The sequence below is a fragment of the Ipomoea nil genome, unplaced genomic scaffold (genome assembly GCF_001879475.1).
Source record: "Ipomoea nil cultivar Tokyo-kokei standard unplaced genomic scaffold, Asagao_1.1 scaffold2845, whole genome shotgun sequence".
Taxonomy (NCBI): domain Eukaryota; kingdom Viridiplantae; phylum Streptophyta; class Magnoliopsida; order Solanales; family Convolvulaceae; genus Ipomoea; species Ipomoea nil.
The window spans coordinates 5,772,691-5,793,732 of record NW_017619273.1 but is presented as its reverse complement, the minus strand read 5'-3'; the positions used below and the strand labels follow the sequence as shown (position 1 = coordinate 5,793,732).

Below are 21,042 nucleotides of genomic sequence, written 5' to 3'. Positions count from 1 at the left end.
CAATTATACACAGTAATTCTAATTCAAATAAAACTTTAAAATTTGACAAACTAATATCAAACGTGTGTATGTTATAACAATTATAATTTTCGATACAAATAACTTTAAAAATTACGACATAATATCATTTTAAAAAAATATAATATAACAAAATATCTACTATATAAAACTAAAAATTAAAAATTAAACCCTTACAAAAAAAATTATGTATATAAAAGCATGTTCAAATTTTAAATTTTGTTATTGCTAATTATTTTATTTAAATAAACTACGCCACATGTATCTTAAATAAAAAAAAAAATTATAATATTGCTTATTAACAAAATTTCAAAATAAGAGTACATATATTGAAATTTCAAAATAACTTGTCCTCCCATATGGGAGGTTGTGGTCTCGTTGTTTGGTTTCAATCGGTTTAATTTTGTTATTGCTAATTTTGTGGGAGCATGTTCAACAACAAAAATTTTACCTCAAAGACATCGATTTTTAATTGTTGTCTATGTGCATTTTTCTTGTAATAAGATATGGTAACTTTTGAACACCTACCATTTTAAAGAGCACCAACTGATATATTCAAAGCCGTTTAAATTGTTGGCACTCGAACTCAATAAATAGAGCCCCTCATAAAAAGTTTAAAGAAAAGGCAAGTATTGAAAGTTAACAAGTACACAAACAAGCAAAAAAACTCTCTTTGTGATTAAGCATCCTATGTTTCAAAGAATTGTTTAGATTTTGTCCAACTTGAATGTTTAGACAAAAAGCCTCTCTCCCTACTCTCTTTACATATTTGTTGATTGAACTAAATGACATACCAATACTTTCATACGCTTTGCAAAACAAACACAAAACAAGCTACAATAATCTTTTCCAAGTTTAAGACCTTTTTTTTTTTTGGCAAATTGCTTTGATAATTTCTTTCTAGTTAATTAAAAAAAAAAAAAAAGACTTCGCAACCCCCTTCCCTTCTAGACTTTTACTTGTTGGGACTAACAAGTGGCATCAAAGTAAAAGAACAGATTTATTCAGCTCTTTTAACACTCTTCTTCTTCTGAGCTCTTCTCACACACCACTCTTTGGAGTGAATTCCATTTTTGGTCCTACTGTTATAGGGGAGTTTCCAATTTCAGTCTACTTTAATTTTTTTTTGCCGCTTTACAACCACTGTTATTGAATGTGTTCCACTTTTAGTCCACCGTTAATATTTCCGTCAAGATGCCGTATAATCAAAGGGTATTTTGGTCTTTTTATGTTTGTCTCCTCTCTTTTAATCCAGGCGCTTCGTCCTCCTCCTCCGATATTCGAAAATGGCTCTTCGAACAACGAGAATGGGAAGCCAAAGCTACATCGTTTCGTTCGTTCCGACATGGACCGGCGAGGTTTCTTGGATTTTAGGTTTAATGTTCTCATTTCTTTAGTCAAACATAGTCTTGGATGAAAAGAAATGTCAAAATACCCCTAGATTACACGGCATCTTGATGGAAATACTATCGGTGGGACTAAAAGTGGAACACATTCAATAATAGTGGTTATAAAGTAGCAAAAAAAATTAAGATGGACTAAAATTGGGAACGCCCCTATAACAGTAGGACCAAAAATGGAATTCACTCCCACTCTTTGTTATCAATTTTGTGGCCATTAAGCACTTCTATACTCCAAGAAGCCTCATTGGCATCCTTAAACTTGACGAATCCAAAACACTTTGATTTTCCATCTTCACTCTCACAACTACAGTGCTAGCTATTCTTCCAAAATAACCAAAAACTTCCCTAAGATCCTCTTTGGTTGTAGATTCAGATAAGTTTGCCACATAGCTAGACTTTAGAAGATTCAGGTTGTGGTGCATGTGAAGCTTCTCTTGATGTACTGCAAGAAGAAACTGATTCAATTATAACCACTAAGCTTAGAATCCTGGTTATTAAAGCATCCACCATCTGTGCCTACACGACCACCCTGGTGGTTGTTAAAGTGCGCACCATCTATGCCTCCATAATCGCTCGTTTTGCTGTTAAAGCCTCCACTCTCGTGTTCGGTGGGGTCTGGTTGGAAATACATTATTTGTATGGGCTTTCCATTCAAAGGAGTGAAGTTCAGCTCCTTCAATGCTCTATAAGCATCTTGAGGGTTGCCATAGGTCACATAACCATAACCAAGAGAGCATTGGGTAGCCATGTCCCTGAAAAGACTGGATGAGACCACTTGCCCGTAGAGCCTAGTAGTTTATGGGTATTTTACTATACAATTTTGTTTCGTATGTGATTTTTTTTTAGATGTTAATGATAGAAAAGGGAAACGAAATTTCTATACAAAAAAAAAACAAAAAAAAAAAAACAAAAACAAAAAAAAAAACAAAAACAAAAACAAAAAAAAAACAAAATAACGTCGTTTTGGGCCCGAGCGAGACATTGTGTGTCTTGATACACGATATAATTTGCTTGTTAAAAGAAGCTAGGCCGGGTTGAAACCGTCCAGGTCTGGAGACTTATCTGGGGCCATGCTAAAGATGCATCCTTCACCTCTTCGTACGTAGGGGTGGAGCCACCCCTTGGGGTAGGGCCCTGCCCACCCCACCCCACCCCATTTTTAGTAAATATATATGTATATATTATTATAATATAGATAAATTACACTTTTGATTCCCCTCTTAATTTTTTTTTTAAAAATAATCTATTATGTATATATTAAATGAACTCGAAAGATATATTTTTCATCCCTAAGTTATGGGATAATTATAGAATTCGTCCATAATTGTTGGTCGTGTTCACTTTTCGTCCCTAAGTTATAATTGACGTTGCAAATTTCGTCTTTTTAATAACAGGTTGTGGTCACTCTTCCTTTCTAAGCTATACTTCGTTCCTAATGTTTTGTTAGTAAAGGGACGAAATTTGCAACATTAATTACGGAGTATATTTTAGGGACGAAAAGTAAGCACGACTAATAATTATGAATTCTTCAAGAGTTAATGTCACATGAGGACCTCCGAGTATGGTGGTTTTGCCACGTTTAGTTCTAAACTTTTAAATTGATCATTTGTGGTCCTTCGACTTTCAAATTTAACCATTTGTGGTCCAAGTTAACCACCCATGGTCCTTCAACTTTCAAAATTTAACCACCCGTAGTCCTCTTGAAAGGACCATGGTTGGTTAAATTTAAGATGTTGGAGGACCATGTGTGGTTAACTTGGATTACGAATGGTTAAATTTGAAAGTCAAAGGATCACAAATGGTCAATTTGAAAGCTTAGGGCTAAACGTGGCAAAGCCACTATACTTGGAGGACCTCAAATGATAATAACTCAATTCTTCAATTACCGTATAACTTAGTGATTAAAAGTGTAATTTTTTCTATTTTTACTATTGTATAATTTTTGTGTTATGTAAAAAATTCAAAAGTAATGTTTGACAATCTTAACGATCGTACTCATATAATTATATACTTGAGATCGTAATGTTGGTCCACTAACTATTGCACTTGTGTTAATTGCAATACTTGACTTTCAAAAATGTTAATTGGGTACCTTGACTATGTGATTTCTATCAATTTTGGTCACGCTGGCCAAATTACCGGCGAATTGTGACCGGAAAATGTGAAGTCAACATTTGAACTAAATTAGAAGGGACAAAATTGTCTTTTCCAATTTGGGACATTGACTTATTGACCAAATTAAAACCCCTTTCCTGTTCTCGGCGCCTTATTCCTTCCGATGTCAAACCCCCATTTTCCGGTGCATTTTTCCGGCGTCTTCCATGAGGCAGAGCTTGTTGGACATCGACATTTGCTTGATCGTGAACTGGGTGAAGGCGAAGAGGGAATCCATGACGGATTTGAAGATGAACTCGTCGACGTCGAAGAAGAACTAGTAGACATCGAAGAAGAAGAAGAACTCGTCGACATCGAAGAAGAAGAAGAACTCGTCGACATCGAAGAAAACAGTCATTTTACGTTAAAAAAATTAAAAAATTATTTGCTTCTTCTTCTTCCTCAACACCTCCGGTGCCAACATTCTTTTCCGCCCTCTTCAGTCTGCATAAACAGTGATTGGTGCCGTGATTTTTTTCCGGTAAGCGGTGGTTGGACACCTTCTGGATAGCCGATGTCGCTATTGAATTGAGGGGCATTGCAGGCAGAATCGAATATCGCGGAGGTTGTTGTTGACTAGTTGCAGGATGGCGGTTTTTTGGCGAAGGAAATGGAAATGGAATGTAGAAACAGAGTTTACGGTTTTTTGGCGAAGGAATTTTCCTCACTCACGTCTCTGGTCTCTCTGGAGTCTGGATAGCCGCTGCCCTCTATCATGTAGAAACATAGTTTGCATTTTTTTGGCAAAGGAATTTTTCAAATCATGCAGCACTAGTGGAGTATGGAAATCGTCTTAAGAGCTTGAACGGAAAATGTCTTTCCGGCAGAGATGTCGACGACCAAGGATGTCGGAGAAGAGAAGGAAGCCCAAAGGATGTTTAAATAACATGAAATGACACTTTTGTCCTTTTTATTTAAAATGTTTAAGTTTTTCCGGTGAGATTTGGCCGGCCATTTTGAGATTTGGCTGGCAATTTGGCCGGCGTGACCAAAATTGATAAAAATCGCATAGTCAAGGTACCCAATTAACATTTTTGAAAGTCAAGTGTTGCAATTAACACAAGTGCAATAGTCAGTGGACCAAAATTGAAATTTTCTCTTATATACTTCATATATTATTGCAAATAGTATAAATAAAGGCACAATGGTATATATATATATATATATATATATATATATATATATATATATATATATATATATATATATATATATATATATATATATATATAATATTGTGTGGTTGGTACTAATATCGTCTAAGATGATAAATTTCTCTATAAATTTGGCCCCCCCAACCCCGACTTTGCTCCGCCACTGTTCGTACGTATAAGGCATCCTTAGTTCTGCGTTGCCCTCTGGGGTGATTTGCTGGTGAAATGGTACATGAAAGCCGATCCATGGCGTCGACCAGCAATTATAGCGTGGACCATGGTCCAAAAATGACGTTGTTTCTTTAAGTAAAGAAACAGCTGCCGTTACAGCTTAACGGAACTCATATTTTTGGTGTGTTAATTACCAAATGAAACTATAATGTATCTAAAATGAAACTGTCTCACATATTGTTTTTATATTATCAAATGAAACTGTAATTGAATTGAATTGAAATGAAATTGCAGTGTATATAAAATGAAACTGAATAACAGTTTCACATATTTGAGTGAATATTTTCCAATGAAACTGTAGTTATATTGAAATGATACTGTAGTTGTGTTGTAATGAAACTATAGTGTATATAAAATAAAACTGAATAACAGTTTCACATATTTGAGTGTATAATGTCGATTGAAACTGTAGTTATATCGAAATGAAACTGTTGTGTATATTGTCTAATGAAACTGTAGTTATATCAAAATGATATTGTAGTTGTGTTGTAATTAAACTATATTGTCTATAAAATGAAACTGAATAACACTTTAACATATTTGAGTATATAACGTCGAATGAAACTGTAGCTATTTCGAAATGAAACTATAGTTGTGTTGAAATGAAACTGCAGTGTATTTAAAATGAAACTGAATATGTTATACAAACAGATCTACTTTATACGAAACGGCGCAGAATGGGGGCAATTTATATCGTGCACCAGGACGCGCGTTGCACTGTGCGCCCTGATGCAAAACGACGTCGTTTCACATAACTGTATAAAAAAAATACACATAATCGTATAAATAAATACACAAAATTGTATAAACAAACACACATAACTGTATAAAAAATATACATTATTTATAAACAAATACACATAATCATGTAACTCCCTACCGCGCCTTCCAAAACGACGTCGTTTTGGGAGGCGCGAAACGCACAGTGCGATGTGCGCCGTGGTGCAGGGTATAACGATTGCAGAATGAGAGCCGTTTATTTTCATTAAAAGAAACGGCGTCGTTTTGGACCATGGTCCACAATGCTTTGTGGATCGCGGTCCACGGTTAAAACCTCAACACTCAGCTCTTCTTCTATATAGCCCCCGTCCACCATGTCCCAAAGATCTTGGGACACAAACAAACTCTTCATCATGCTGCTCCAAATCTCATATTCACTCCCATGGAACACCGGAATTCTACTTAACAAAAAACTGCACTAGAAAAGTTTAATGTTAGTATCTTACATTATTACCAATTCAACCTGAATTAGATAGATACCAGGTAATGGAAACAATGCCATATATTTCAGCAAGCAACAACTTCCATTAAGTAATTCCATCTAACATCACCCATACAGAAAATAACTTCAAACAGACCCTACATAGCTCAATTTCGAATCCCGTGTTCTGTTGAGCGAGCATATAGCCATTAATGTGCAATCCAACTATTAGCTTAGGCTTTTAGTTGAGATGGAGCACATACTTCAATTTGGTATATCAGAGCCAGACCAAAGGTCATGAGTTGTTGCTTGGAACTCACCGCACACGTGAGGGGAGCGTGTTGAGCATATAGTCATTAATGTGCAATGTGCAATCTAACTATTAGCTTAGGCTTTTAGTTGAGATGGAGCACATGCTTCAATTTGTTCGAACCAAACACACCCTTAATATGATTATCCAAGTGTTTTTTTTTAACTCTACTACAATGTAGTATTTGTTCATAAACTACTTTTTCAACCTAACGAAGCACAAAGAGTCAATGCTGCCTTCACTGAGGCTCGAACCCACAACCCCCACTGAGGCTCGGACCCACAACCTCCCTTATGGGAATCCTGGTGCCATTAAACCACAAGATCTTGGCTCAAGTGTTAATGATACCCCAAAAAGAAACTAAATTTGGGTTTTTGTCCCTTTAGCGGGATGGATCATTAGATTGAAGATACCTATGTTAACAATAAACTTACAAACTCAAGCTTTGTAAAATCTATCACAAAGTTGAAGCACCAAATCTTCTCTGGTGGCTGCTCAAACTAAGCCAAAACATAAACTTATAATAAATCTGCAATTTTGCAAGACAAGAAACAATGGAGTTTAGTAGTTTCATTTGACAAACAAGTATCATTTCATCTACCCTATAATTTCACTTAGGTGACTCTACCTTTTGATCATTATAGTCAATTACATGTGACATCTCTTACTCACTTTCATTTTATATACCATGTAATTTCATTAGATAGAAATTTTAGTATCATTTTGACTATGGTACAATTTCATTTGAAATTATACACATATGATTTTTGTTCGGGTGTTACAATAATATTATATGTTTTGGAATGTTTTCTCACTGCATGTTTTTTATTGAAAATATGACTGCATTCTTTTTTAGAACGACTGTAAAACCTTAAATGAATTTAAGCTTAAGCATAATAGATACTATAAAACATATTTTTTACATGCAAATATAACAATGTTATTACCTTTGCTGAAGTTTGAAGCTCGCTACAATGTGTTCGAAAACTGCTGAAAATGAGATAACACACATGACCATCGAAGTTTCTGAAGCAAATATTTGAAAAAAAAAATCCCATAACAATTACCCATGCTAATAAATGCATTTTAATTTCCAAGATCGGAAACGTGTGCACCACCCATTGCATTAATCAAAAACATCTCCACCGTTCACACTCATACCCGTTTCATTTGTTTAATCAATTCGCCGGCAAAAAACGCCGGAAAATGCAGCTCCGGTCAAAGAGATCGAAAAGAACCAAATTTTGTCTGACTACAGAACACCAATTCATGTCCAACATCTACCTATTTTTAATATTGTTAAATGTATACAAAACATGTGACAATAACTACCTATTTGATTATATTCGTAAAAAGGATTTGAGAAATAATTGAATTTAAATTTCATTGAAAAAATTACTACGGATATTAATTCCATTGTTTGATTGATAAGAATAAACTGAGAATAATTAATATAGAGGCTCAAATATTTTATATTCCTCCATATATGTGAATGTAATATATGAACTAATGTTGTAACTTTTCTTCCAAAAAATTTAAAAAATAAAATTTCAAAAGATCAGAGGGTAAAGAATACATTTTTATCTTTTGAGGAAATTCATTTTTCATTGGAATAAATTCTCTATCAACCAAACAAAGCAAAATCATTTTTCAGGTCATAAAAGTTTAAAATGTTATCCAAGGAAATCAAACTCATGACATTTATGTATATAGACTACCTCTAGGTGGGATCATAATTTTACCTCCGGCTTGCACCTCTTGGTGTAATGTTCTAGAAACGCATTAATTCTAATCAGTTTTATGAATTAATTCTAATTCTAAGAACTAACTTCTTAATATTAGCTACTATTACCAGAATTGATGGTCAATTAATCTATTATAGGGTTTACGAACTGATTTTAAATTAGAGTTAAATGTCTCGTTAATGCTAATTTGACAATCCTCTCGTATAAATACCATGGTGTCGAGCAAATGATTTACATACACACGAATGAAATCCTTTTTCCTTTAAAATGTTGTCTTTCGATCTCATCTCGAAAAATTATACCCACCCTTCTAAAATTCAATGTTCTACCCTTGTTCTTCTTTGCCGGTGACATATATATAGTTTGACTGCTCAACTATTTTATCGGAATTCATTTTATCACAAAAAATTCACTGCTGAAAATTATAGAATTTTCGATCACCTGAAAGTGATCTTAAATCAAGTCGAAAGCAAAAAGTGGTCGGAAATAACAACAAAGGTTTTTCCGGATACCAAAAGTGGTCGGAACAAGACTTTCGACTTGATTTAAGATCACTTTCAGGTGGTCAAAAATTTCATAATTTTCAACAGTAACCTAAGCTACAATATTCCTAGCACAGAGGTAGCGAATAAGCTAAGTTTTATGCTATACACGACGTGAATTTGCTTTAACCAGACCATTCTAAATACTTGTACTTTGAATAAATTGCCTACAATAAGTCCATGAGATAATATTGGAAAATTCAAATTCAAGAAAAATAATTTTTCATTTAAGAAAACCAAATAAGCTAGGTTTTATGTTATACACGACTTGAATTTGCTTTAACCCGATCATTATATTCTAATGTCACTTGTACTTTGAATAAATTGCCTACAATAAGTCCATGAAATAATACAATAAAGTTCAATTTCAAGAAAAATAATGTTCTTTTTTAAGAAAACCCAAAAGTATTATTTTTATAAAATTAGCCATTATAATTTATAAACTTGTAGCTTTCATATTTGAGAATAATAAAGTTTTTATGTTTTCAATAAACAAAATTAATAAAGAACTGCTATTATATTAAACGATAAAAATGTCATGTTGCATTTAGTATAAAATTGTGTACGTGTAGCTAGTGGCTTGTACCGAATATTATTTGCATAATCTGTTGTGTCTGAGTAGGTGTATCAATAATAACATAATAACTGTGTTAATCAAATTTTAAAAATTCATATAATATAACAAGCAAAATAAGATCAAGAGAATAATATTTTAATTTATTTTATTTTATTTGAAAAAAAAAACTAGGAGCAGTTGGTGACACAAAAAGTAAGAACGGAATCAACAAAATTTGTCGTTTAGTTGTGTTGTACGGAACCAATACAAAATGATTGCTTACTCTGGTAGGTTGTGCCCATAAACTTTATATGCTGGTGGCAAGTGCATTATTGAAACTCCCACAACTCAATTCTTTAAAGAGTAAATACCTAAAATAGTCCCTCGACTATAGCTAAATTCACAAATTGATCATCAATTTTCAATTTCAACCAATTAAGTCCTTAACTTTGTAATTTTGACACGATTTGGTCCTCCATCTATTTGACCGTTTGTTGACCGTGTTCGACGATCTCCAGAAGAACCTTCAGCTCTCGTCGGAGCACGTGGAGGCCTCCAGGATGACGTTGCACCGGTTTGGAAACACGTCGTCTTCTTTGCTCTGGTACGAACTCAACTACATTGAATCCAAAGGGAGGATGAAGAAAGACGACCGAATTTGGTAGATTGCTTTCGACAGTGGATTCAAATGTAACAGTGCGGTCTGAAAATGCAACCGAAACCTTTAAAACCGACTATGGACCATGAAATTACATATATATCCTCAAAAATCACAGTCAACAAACGGTCAAATAGACAGAGGACCAAATTGTGTTAAAATTACAAAGTTAAGTACTTAATTGGTTGAAATTGAAAGTCGATGACCAATTTGTGAATTTTGCTATAGTCGAGGGCCCATTTTGAGTATTTACTCTTCTTTAAATAATAGAAGTGTCTTAGCCATAGATTAATCTTGATAGAATAGTTGAAATAGACGCGCGTTTTTTAAAATACCAATACACGTGTTTAGTCATGGTTTTTTTTTTTTTTTAATAACCATTTTTGTTAACCATTTTTTACTTTTCATTTTCGAGTGCATAATTTTGTGTCTAAAAAGTTATTGTTGTGCCTTTAAGTGTATATTTTTTTGTCTTTCAGTGTACAATTTGTGCACAGTTTTTTGCCTTTAAATTCATATTTTTATGCATTCTAGTGCACACGTTTGTACCTTTCAGTGTACACATTTTTGTACATTCTAGTGCACATTAATGTGCCTTCAAGTACATTTTGTTGTGCTTTCGAGTGCACATTATTGTGCATTCGAGGTTTTGAACAAAATGCAAAAACACCATAAAACAAAATACATTCAAATATATAAAAGGAAAAACAGAATAAAACAAAATGCATACAAATCAAAGGATTTGATTACTTCATGCCTGAGCTCTTCTGCTTCTTCTCGCATGTGAGTAATCGATTGAGATGTTGAGGATACAAAGACAACAAAGATGGTGTAGAGGTGCGTTGTTTTTTTTTCCCTTTTTCTTTTTTACCCTTTACTATGCTAATTCAAAATTAAGCAACCGCCACTTAAACTTTTCAAGTAAAAACATGCTCTCAAGTAAAATGTGATGATTGATATAATCTATCTAGTTGGGTAGATCAACCGTTAAGAGGTTGGTTAAAAATAAAGGGAAAAGGATCGGGTCAATTTTATAACTATTGCAAACTTTTAAATTTTCAATAATTATAAAATTGACCTCGTATCTTTGTTTTAAGCCCTCAACCATTAGGGCTGTTAACGAACGCAATATGGACGAACAGAGGTTGTTCGTGTTTGTTTGTTAAGATTTTTAGAGTCTTCGTGTCCGTTTGTTAAGATTCTTGAAAATTCTGTTCGCGTTCATTAGTATTTGTTAACGTTCGTGAACATGTTCGTTAATGTTAGCAAACACGTTCACAAACGTTTTCGTTACACACTCACAAGCGCTAAACAAACAAACACATATACATCTTGTGATGTTCAAAATCATAATATGTTCGTAAACGTGAAACAATCTATGTTTATGAACAATAACTAAACAACAAACATAACGAATATAAAAAAAATTAGACTAAACTAATGTAGTATCTTAAAATTAAATAATAAAATAAAATAAATTGCACTTAAATGAGCATGTTCGTGAACCGTCTTAAACAAACGCTGAATAAATATGTTCATGAACATTATTAAATGAACACTAAATAAGCACATTAATAACCATTATTAAACAAACACTAATGAACGCGAGCATACAAATACTCAGAATATGAACAAGTTTTAAAATTTGTTCATTTATATTCGTTTACCTTAATAAACGAATATAAATAATCGTTTATCTAACACAAATACAAATTATTTATTAAAACTCCTTCTTTTCACTAACACTCTTATCAACCATTGATGAACTTTGATAGACGTGGTGTGTTTATTCATTCAAATTTGGATTTCCGTTTACTACTAAAGGAACAAAAAAATGCTAATTCCAATTCTAATTTCAATATTTGAATCAATTACTACGTATTATTGACACTTCATTTATTGAATTTAAATGAATAATTCTTGCTATTTAACATGACAAAAAAAAAAAAAAATGAAAAGCAGGAATCTAGTATATATTTGGGATGCTTTCAATCCCAGTCCCCACCACCATCAACACACACTTAATCCAAGCACCTGAGAAGACCAATAAGTGAATATGAATTCCACTGCTCCAAACTCAGGCATGGATCGGATGGAAGGGTTTGCGAAAGCATTTGGTGCGGTTTCAGATGTTGCTTCTACTGCCTGGGCCTATGCAAAGCAGCTTTCGAACTCACCAGTTCTTCAACCAAAACTCAACATCTTAGGAGTCCAGACTTCCCAAACCACAGATCTTCAAGGATCTTCCTTGACGCCATTAGAAGATAGCCTCAACGTAAGTCTTTCAATTAAATCTTTAAAATTGAGGAATAACTGCGGCTTTTACTGTTTTCCCTTTTTCTATTGAATTCTCTAGTTTTTCCTTTTTTGTCTGTTTTTGTTTCATAAATGGGAGAAATGTACAAAGAAATTATATATTCTTGCTAGATCAACGCTTACTATTTATACAAAAAGTTACTAACGATTTCACCACGCATTTTCGAGACACCGGGTGTTGTTGGACTTTGCCTTTACTGGCCTTGGTTCGGCTCTGATAGCACTTGTTAGATCAAAAGCTATAGTTATACTATTAGCGAAGACTCATATTTATTTTTTATACTACTACACATTCTCGAAAGATGGGGTGTTGGGCTTGACCTTACTAACTTTTTCCCAATAAACTCCCAGTCACCGGGTGCTAGACTTGGCCCTTACCAGCCTCTGCCCAATAATTCTCTAATTTTGTTTCTCCAATTTTTCATGTCTCCCAGAAAAATGGAGAATATGATAATCTGATAAAGATATGAGTGCAGGGGATGTTTACTGGCATGATCAGGAGTGGTGAAATGATTGTGGAAATGTGGATGAAATATGATGGCAAAGATGTTGAGGTCTTTCAACACTTCACCCTTATTGCTTCAGAACTCATTTCCAAGGCATCTTTGGGAAGCAACTGCTTGGAAGCCAAGAACATATTTCCTGGCACTGGGTAATCTCTCCCCTCCTCTTTTCTTATACAATTTATGAAATTATAATTCCTTATATTTATGTGTCTTTTATTAATGGTTCAAAATGATATTGTACATCAACATTTGGGAATTTATCTTCCAACAAATTAAAGGATTGTTTATCCAGTTTTATTGATGTGTGCTCTGTTGGTTTCATAAATATAGTGGGATTGTGAAAAAGAATGGTGACATGGATTCCGAGAAACTGTTAGTGGCCAATCAAGAAAGCAAAAATAGCAGCAAGATTTCGATTGAAGAGGTTGCGGATGAGTGCAAGGCGTTCTGTTACGTGGGGCGTGTTGCGACAACATCTCTCCTGGGATGGGCAGTCCATAAGCTATCTAGAGACAAGAATTTGCAGGAAAGAGCAAGGAAAGAAGTGATTCAAATGTTTGGCAGCGAAAACCCCAATCCAGATGGCATTGCAAGACTGAAAATTGTAAGCACTAATGTCACGGTCCTAGAGTCCGGCCCCACGCCCAGCACTCGTCCTAGGCCCTCTTACCCCACGAACCAGACTTACCCTCATACAGTGCCAAACTGGTTTTGTCCTGCCTTGTCTCATTAGGCGAATGACAATAGCTCCCACCGATTGTGCCCTTCGAATAGCCTAGGTCCCTTTCATAGCCAAGTCCAAGATTAGGGACAAGCTCCCCAAACTTAACCGACATGACTAACTCAACTAGACCTAAGCGTCTAAGGCAGAACTCCCCTTCATAATCAAGAGACTAGCAACAAGCTCTTGGCATGACTAACTGCCCTGCCATGTCTCAGGAATGGCAATAACTCCCAACCAATTGTGCCATTCGAATCGTCTCGATCCCCTTCATAATCAAGAGACTAGCAATAAGCTCCTCAAAATTAACTAGGTCAGCATGGCTAGTTCAGCCAGATCTCGTCCATTCATTCGGTCTAACACGGTCACGCAATCCGTGCTAGACCCTAAGCCAAACTAAACTAAAGGTTTCCTGTCTTGTGTTGTTAGGTGGATGAGATTGTTGAAGATTGTCAGAGGCAATACCCTCTACTGCCCTTCATCAAAATCAAGGGAATTGTGGAAGAAGAATCTAAAGCCTTTAAGTCTTCCTGTTACGATGCTGGAACACGTCTGGGGTTAAATTTCGCCAAGATTGAAGCCAAAGTTGTTCTTTCCATAATCCTAAGGCGCTTCGCCTTCACACTATCCCCAACTTACATCCACTCCCCGGTTCATGGCTTCACAGTCACTCCAAAACATGGAATTCGAGTCATTCTCCACAAGCTGGGAGAGGAAGGCAGTCAAATTACTAGGATTGTTAAAACCGTTGGTGTTATAGCCGCTATGGGCGTTGCAGCTTGGGGTGCTTACAAGGTGGTTGGTAGTTTTGGAGTAGGAGAAGAACCGGACCAAAGAAAGAAGAAGATGATGAAAAATCCTGGAAGGCCTTGGGAGCTCATTGATGCGAATCAGTTTAGAAACGATCCAGTAGCTCGCAAAGCTAAATTTGATAGAACTCATAAACTCAGGAAAGCTGGGAAATTCGCAAATGGTATGCTTTGAATCAATCAAAGTATTTAATTTATTTTGGGTTTCTATACTTGTAAGGTGTTTATTTTAAGCTTCTTGGACATTGTTGTTAGAATTATGTATTTTGGACTTTGTGGGTTTGTGATCATGTTTGTTTGTTGTATTGGAGTTCAGAGTATTGACATGGTTATGTAATATGTTTTTATTATTGTAGCATTTCAAAAAAAATCCCCAAAGTTTTTTTTTTTTTTTTTGAAATATTCAGGTTTTAAATAAGTTCAAAGCCTATTTAAAGTGTACTACATATAGCCTTTAAATCCTTTTAATGGCTTATATATTAAATAAGTTTTTAAAAAATTTTCAGGCAAAGTCGAGTATATTTGAGCATTCAAATATATCATTTTTAACGAACTTGGACAAATATTTTAAGGTGATTTTGTAGGGGAATTCAAAAAGTAAATTTAGAATTCAATCATGTAACTCGACGTTTGCGAGCTCACACGAGTCCAAACTTTGATTTGCATTCTTACTTATGAGAGAGGGTCTCTATAATACACAATTCAAGTGCCAATCTACGTGCCCAATAGGTTCACGTAGTGCAGCGTTAATACAATTTTCTAAAATTTTCTTTTCTAGCTTAACAAAAAGTCCAACATAAAAACTCACTCTTGAAAATATTTTTAAAAAGTAGAATTATATTTATATTAATGTAAATTTACATCCTTTTTCAATGTTAGATAAATGTTTCTTATAAGCATTCTCTAACTTTATTTTCTAGAACTCAAATGAGTGTGTTTTGAAAATTAATTTGTTATTCGTTCATTATTAATTTTGAGTTTATAATATAATATCAAATCAAACCTCTTAGGAGAGTATAAATTCACTTTGATCCCGATTCAAATTAGAAGTAAACTCCACTGAAAATTATACCTTAACATAATCAGTAAAATGACATTTTTAATTAATTTTTTTACAATTAAGTTTTTTTTTTTTTTTTTTTCGTGCTCATGAGGGATCAAAAGGTCCGAACAATTAAGTTTACCTTCACCTATAATGCATTTTAAGTAACAGGTGTGAACTTTACGTAAATCAAAGAGGCACGGTTACCTATAGTCTAGCTAGGGAAGCTTGTTCTACGTCTGTGCGTCAGGAGTGGGTCTCTTCCTCTCTCTCTTTCATTGTTGATGATTTGTACTCTGATTTAAATAAAGGGAAAATGGCACTTTTTCCCCCTGTGTTATATACTTATAGCACTTTTTCCCCCTATATTATTTAAGTGACAATTTCCCCCCCCCCCCTGATATATTAAATGGACATATTTACCCTTAAAATAAATATTTCCTTTATTTTACTTCTCCAACAAATTATAACCACAATTTGAAAAAATAAAATACATTAATTGTTGAATTTAGAATACTTTAAAAATAAAAAAATAAAATTTTAAAATAATGTTTGAATCAACAGTTCAAATTGGATCCGAAATTGTGAAACAACGATTCAAAATAAAAACCAAATCGCGATTATATATACTTATATGTGAGAGTCAATATAAATGCGAAAAAAACATACACTATTTGCAAATATTATAATTCTAATTTTAAGCTATTGCTAGTAGTTGTTCCGATTTGAACCTCTGGTTCACGGTTCAGAATCTATTTTTTTCCACTTCACAATTTTAATAAACGGAAACCCAAATATTGGGTTATGTTATGAATCATAACCGAATTTTTTTTATTTGATTGCTATAGTGTTCGGTTCAGTTCGAACCGAACCGTGGCCATCCCTACGTATAAACAATAATTTGTTGAACAAGAGAAATAAATAAAATATGTATTTAAGGGTAAAAATGTCTATTTAATATTATCAGGAGGAAAAACCGCCACTTTTATAATAATTGAGGGGGCAAATGTGGATGCATGAATAACTCATGGGGAAAAAGTGCTATAAGCATATAACATAGAGGAAAAAAGTGCCATTTTCCCTTAAATAAATGAAGCTTTATTTATCAAAAAAAAAAAAAAAAAAAAAAAAAAGGTTTCAACTTTCAAACATATTAACATTCCCCTTGGCCCCTTCTAAGAGCAAACAATAATGGCATAACACTTAACTACGATAAAGCCGACAGGGTGAAGAAATTAAAGATGGTGCTACTTTTCCCCAATCCACGATATTTTCCAAAGCAAAGCTGTCCCACTCTATTTTTTTTTTTCTTTTCTTTGTTTAAATAAATTTTATAGCTTTACTACTTTTCCATCGACATATCAAATCAGATAGTTAGAATTAGTGCTTTCCTACCCTATAATTTAGTTGTGAAATAAAATCATATAAATAAGTTTAATTGTGGAAAAAAAACATTTTTCCCTCCTAAATTATATGTTTATAGTACATTTTCCAATGAATTATTCATGTAATTACATTAGCTTTTCAATTATTTTAAAAGTAGTGATTTTCACCCTTGATATATTAAATTGATATTTTTACTCTTAAAATTAACATTTTATTTATTTTTCTTCTTCAATAAATTATTGCTTATACGTAGAGATGACCACGTATATCGGGTTTCGTTTCTAAATTGTAATCAGAATATTTAGGTTTGATTGCTATAGTAGTGTCTGTTCGGTTTGAACCAAATAGTGATCATAATTTATTGAAAAAGAAAAATAAATGAAATATTTATTTTAAGAGTAAATATATATGTTCATTTAAAATTTCAAATGGAAAAACTGTCACTTTAATAATTCAGGAGAAAAAGTGCTATAAGTATATAACTCAGGGGAAAAAATTGTTATTTTCCCTTTAATTATTTTTCCCAAAAGGTTGAATACCCAACTCCAAAGGCTTCCCACGCTCCGATTCGACGGAGCATCTGGGATGATGTAAATCATGGCAACTCAGTTGAATATACAGAGGTTAGCGGCTAGACTTTTACTTATTGCGCACAAGGAGTCATCCGCACTTTGAGAGGTTGCTCCCACACTGTTGCTGGTGAGACTTAATCTCGAATCATTATTCTCAAACTTTACTCTCTGTGATCAACTGAGTTGTGTATATGGGCATAAATAAGTTTAATTGTATTGGATATCATGTTTAAAACAAAAAGTGTATTAGATATCATTGTCACTGATACTAATTGGTCAAAAGGTCTTCCCAAATGGGGCCTTGAAACATTTCATGACTTAAAAATCATAATTAAATAATCAACAAGTAATCAGAAATTTTATGGTTGAATGACCTTTGATTAAAATTTCATGACTTCAATTTAATTTTAATATTTTCATATGTACCCAACATAAATGAAAAAAAAAAAAAATATCACTAAGCTCCAGCAATATTGATTTTTAATTGTGAAATAAAATAAACTCTAAAATGTATTGGTGAAAGTAAATTTAGCATTAGTAATTACTTCCTATTTGGAAGAGTCACTCCATTCAATTAGACCACAAGATCATTTGACATGATAAAGGAATTTAATTAAAGCAAAAAAAAAAAAAAAATCATCTTTTGAAGGAATTTATCAGATTCTGCAAAAGAGTTATGTCATTTTTATTTGTTGCATATTTTAAAAAGATAATGCGTATATATGCAAATAAATCCAGTTCAATTAGGTTAGAGCAAAGTTTTCTTCGAAGAGAAGCTATTGAGTTTTGAGGGATTCTCAAAGAGTTCACACAATCATTCTTCATAGATAAGTTTTTTTTTTTTTTTTTAATATTATTGACTCTATTACAATGTAGTATCTGTTTATTACTAAATTCTTAATCTATTGAGGCATAAAGAGCCAATCGTCTCCATCGTAACTCGATCTCATAACCTCCCTTATAAGAGAAACTTGGTGCTATTAGACTACGTACAAGTCATTGGCACTAAATTCCTTTCTTAGTTACGTTATTCGTTCCTTTCGAACACAGGCAAGAGTCTACTTTTGTCATGTCATACAATAATTAAAAAATAAGGAAATTAAAATAATTGTAAGAAGCATGCAATATAAATTTAAAACACACAACGTACATGTACATGTTGTGATGTTTAAAATCATAATTTGTTCGTGAATAAGAAATAATTTATGTTCATGTATCTTAAAATTAAAAAATAAAATGAAATAAATTGCACTTAAATGAGCATGTTCATGAGTTGTCTTAAACAAACACTAAATAAATGGAGAAAAGGGTCAAATAGACCCCTAAACTTTACTCTAAATGTTAATTAGGCCCCTAAACTTTAAAAAAATTCAATTAAACATTCAAACATATCAAATTCGGTCAATGAAGCCCAAAAACTGGTAAATGACCTGTTATTACAGGTCATTTTAATTCCAGCGACGGATTCCAACCACCGGCGATAATTTCCGGACACTGGCAACATTTTTTGGCCGTCCGGTCGTCTTCCACTGAAGAAGACGACCGGACAGCCGTCTGCCGCCTTCTCCAGTGGAGAAGACGACCAGATCTGGTGTAAATAGTAAATAGGATAGTGCAAATAGAATTTCCCTTTGGGAATTAACTCTTTATTAAAACCTCATTTCACTAGTTCCCACCACCACTAACTCACTTAATCCAAGCAACTAGAAGACCAAAAGTCAATATGAGTTCCTCTGCTCCAAACTCAGGCATGGATCGGATGGATGGGTTTGCGAAAGCATTTGGTGCCGTTTCAGGTGTTGCTTCTACTGCCTGGGGCTATGCAAAGCAGCTTCCAAGCTCAGACATAAATGGGAAATCACTTGGTGCTGTTTCGGGTGTTGCTTCTACTGCCTGGGACTATGCAAAGCAGCTTCCAATTTCAGACATAAATGGGAAAGCATTTGGTGCTGTTTCAGGTGTTGCTTCTGCTGCCTGTGGCTATGCAAAGGAGCTTTCAAACTCGGCAACTGTTCAACAAAAACTCAACATCTTAAGGGTTCAGAGCTCCCAAATCGCAGATCTTCAAAGCATAAAAGTAAGTCTTTAAATCTTCAATTGAGGAATAACTGGATGGGTTTTCCTTTGTTCGTTGGACTCGATCTCTAGTTTTCCTTTCTCAGTTCTTTGTTTTCTGAGTTGGAGAAAAGTACAAAGAAATTATCTATTATCTATTTTCCTTTCTTCGATCCAATCAGATCCTGTTACGATCAAGTGCTTACCAACTTCAACTTTATTTTCTTATACTGTCACACATTTTTGAGATGCATGTTGTGCTGAACTTGACTCTTATAGTCCTTTACTGGCTTCCTTCCAACAATTCTCCGTCACCGGTGCTAGACTTGTCTTTATAGGCTTTCATCCAATAATCTCCTAGCCTCCTAGCCACCCGGTCTTGGACTTAGCCTTTTTCCCTCATACACCAACCCTTGAGTGGATCTAATACCACTTATTAGAATCAAACGCTTACCCCAAAAGCTATAGTTAGTAGCGAAATCATAACTTCGTTTAATTTCCTTATACCCCACACATTCTTGAGACGCTGGGTAATGGACTTGATCCTTTAAGATTTTTACCGACCTCCACCCAACAATCCCCGTCACCGGGTACTAGACTTCGCCTTTACCCACACGCACCCAACATCCAATTTTTCATTCCTCCCAGAACAAATGTTGAATATGGTTGGTAATCTGATGATGAAGTATTTGAGTGCAGGGGATGTGTACAGGACTTGGGGTCATTCTCTACGAGTTGGTAGACAAAGACAAACGGATTGTGGATAGGATAAACGTTAAAACAGTTGGTGCTGTAGCTACAGTGGGTATTGCAGCATGGGGTGCGTACATGCTGGCTGGTGGTTTAGTAAAGATAGTGCATTTTGCAGCAAGTGTTGTGTGCAAGCTGGTTGTTGGTTTAGTAAAGAAAGTGTGTTTTGCACCATGGTTTGTGTACAAGCAGCTTTGCGGTTTAGTAAAAAAAGTGTGTTTTGCAGCATGGCGTGTAATGTTCAAGCAGCATGGTGGTTCAGGAAAGAAGATGATGAAAAATCCTGGAAGGCCTTGGGAACGCATTGACGCGAATAAGTTTAGATACAACCCTATAGATCGCAAAGCTATATTTGATAGAACCCACACACTCAAAAAAGCTAAGTAATTTGCGAAGGGTGCGCATTGAATCGAATCAAATCAAAGTATATTTAATTTCTTTTGGGTTTCTATTCCGGCCTAGACATTTTATTGGACTTGTGTTGTTATATGTTTATATTTTGCACTTGTGGGTTTGTGGTTATATATGCATCTGTGTTGTATGGGAGTTTGACGCAAATTATTCTGTGGGCTGGAGTTCAAAAATACACAATTTATATACTGAATTGTTTACAATTTAGACAATTAGATGGATGCACACGATTTGTTCTCAAGTTTTCAATTAAGCAAGTGTTCTCATTGAAACCCTACTCTATATGTATATATATATATATGGGAGGGTTTATGTGAAAACATCGCCCATGTAAAAGTGCAGACACATCCACAGCATCCATCTAATTGAGAAATCAAAGGCTAAGATCTTATTATTACTAAAGTTTCAAATTTGCAATAATTATAAAATGAATCATAATGGACGGCTAAGATTAACCCCCACTTTTTATAGGAGGACCATAATCTCTTTTGATCCTATACGC

The 21,042-nt window shown here is 34.2% G+C and overlaps 2 protein-coding genes and 1 long non-coding RNA gene across 3 annotated transcripts; 2 read left to right on the top strand and 1 right to left on the bottom strand.

The window, feature by feature from the left end:
* Window positions 1–1,024: 1,024 nt before the first annotated feature.
* LOC109160089 lies at window positions 1,025–1,858 on the bottom strand. The gene is made up of 2 exons (XR_002050690.1): window positions 1,612–1,858; window positions 1,025–1,071 (listed from the first exon to the last, which is right to left on the bottom strand). It is a non-coding gene; the product is annotated as an uncharacterized LOC109160089 (long non-coding RNA).
* A 10,074-nt stretch (window positions 1,859–11,932) lies between these two features.
* On the top strand, window positions 11,933–14,684 carry LOC109160088 (cytochrome P450 CYP749A22-like). Its single transcript, XM_019308232.1, has 4 exons — window positions 11,933–12,247; window positions 12,765–12,940; window positions 13,125–13,398; window positions 13,945–14,684. Exons 1-4 carry the CDS (start codon window positions 12,029–12,031, stop codon window positions 14,497–14,499), a joined length of 1,224 nt encoding a protein of 407 aa, XP_019163777.1. The 5' UTR covers window positions 11,933–12,028; the 3' UTR covers window positions 14,500–14,684.
* Window positions 14,685–19,009: 4,325 nt separating this feature from the next.
* Window positions 19,010–20,748, top strand: LOC109159883. Its single transcript, XM_019307993.1, has 5 exons — window positions 19,010–19,401; window positions 20,079–20,100; window positions 20,149–20,213; window positions 20,379–20,504; window positions 20,554–20,748. The coding sequence occupies exons 1-5, from the start codon at window positions 19,048–19,050 to the stop codon at window positions 20,746–20,748; spliced, it is 762 nt and encodes a 253-aa protein (XP_019163538.1). The 5' UTR covers window positions 19,010–19,047.
* The last annotated feature ends 294 nt before the right edge of the window (window positions 20,749–21,042 follow it).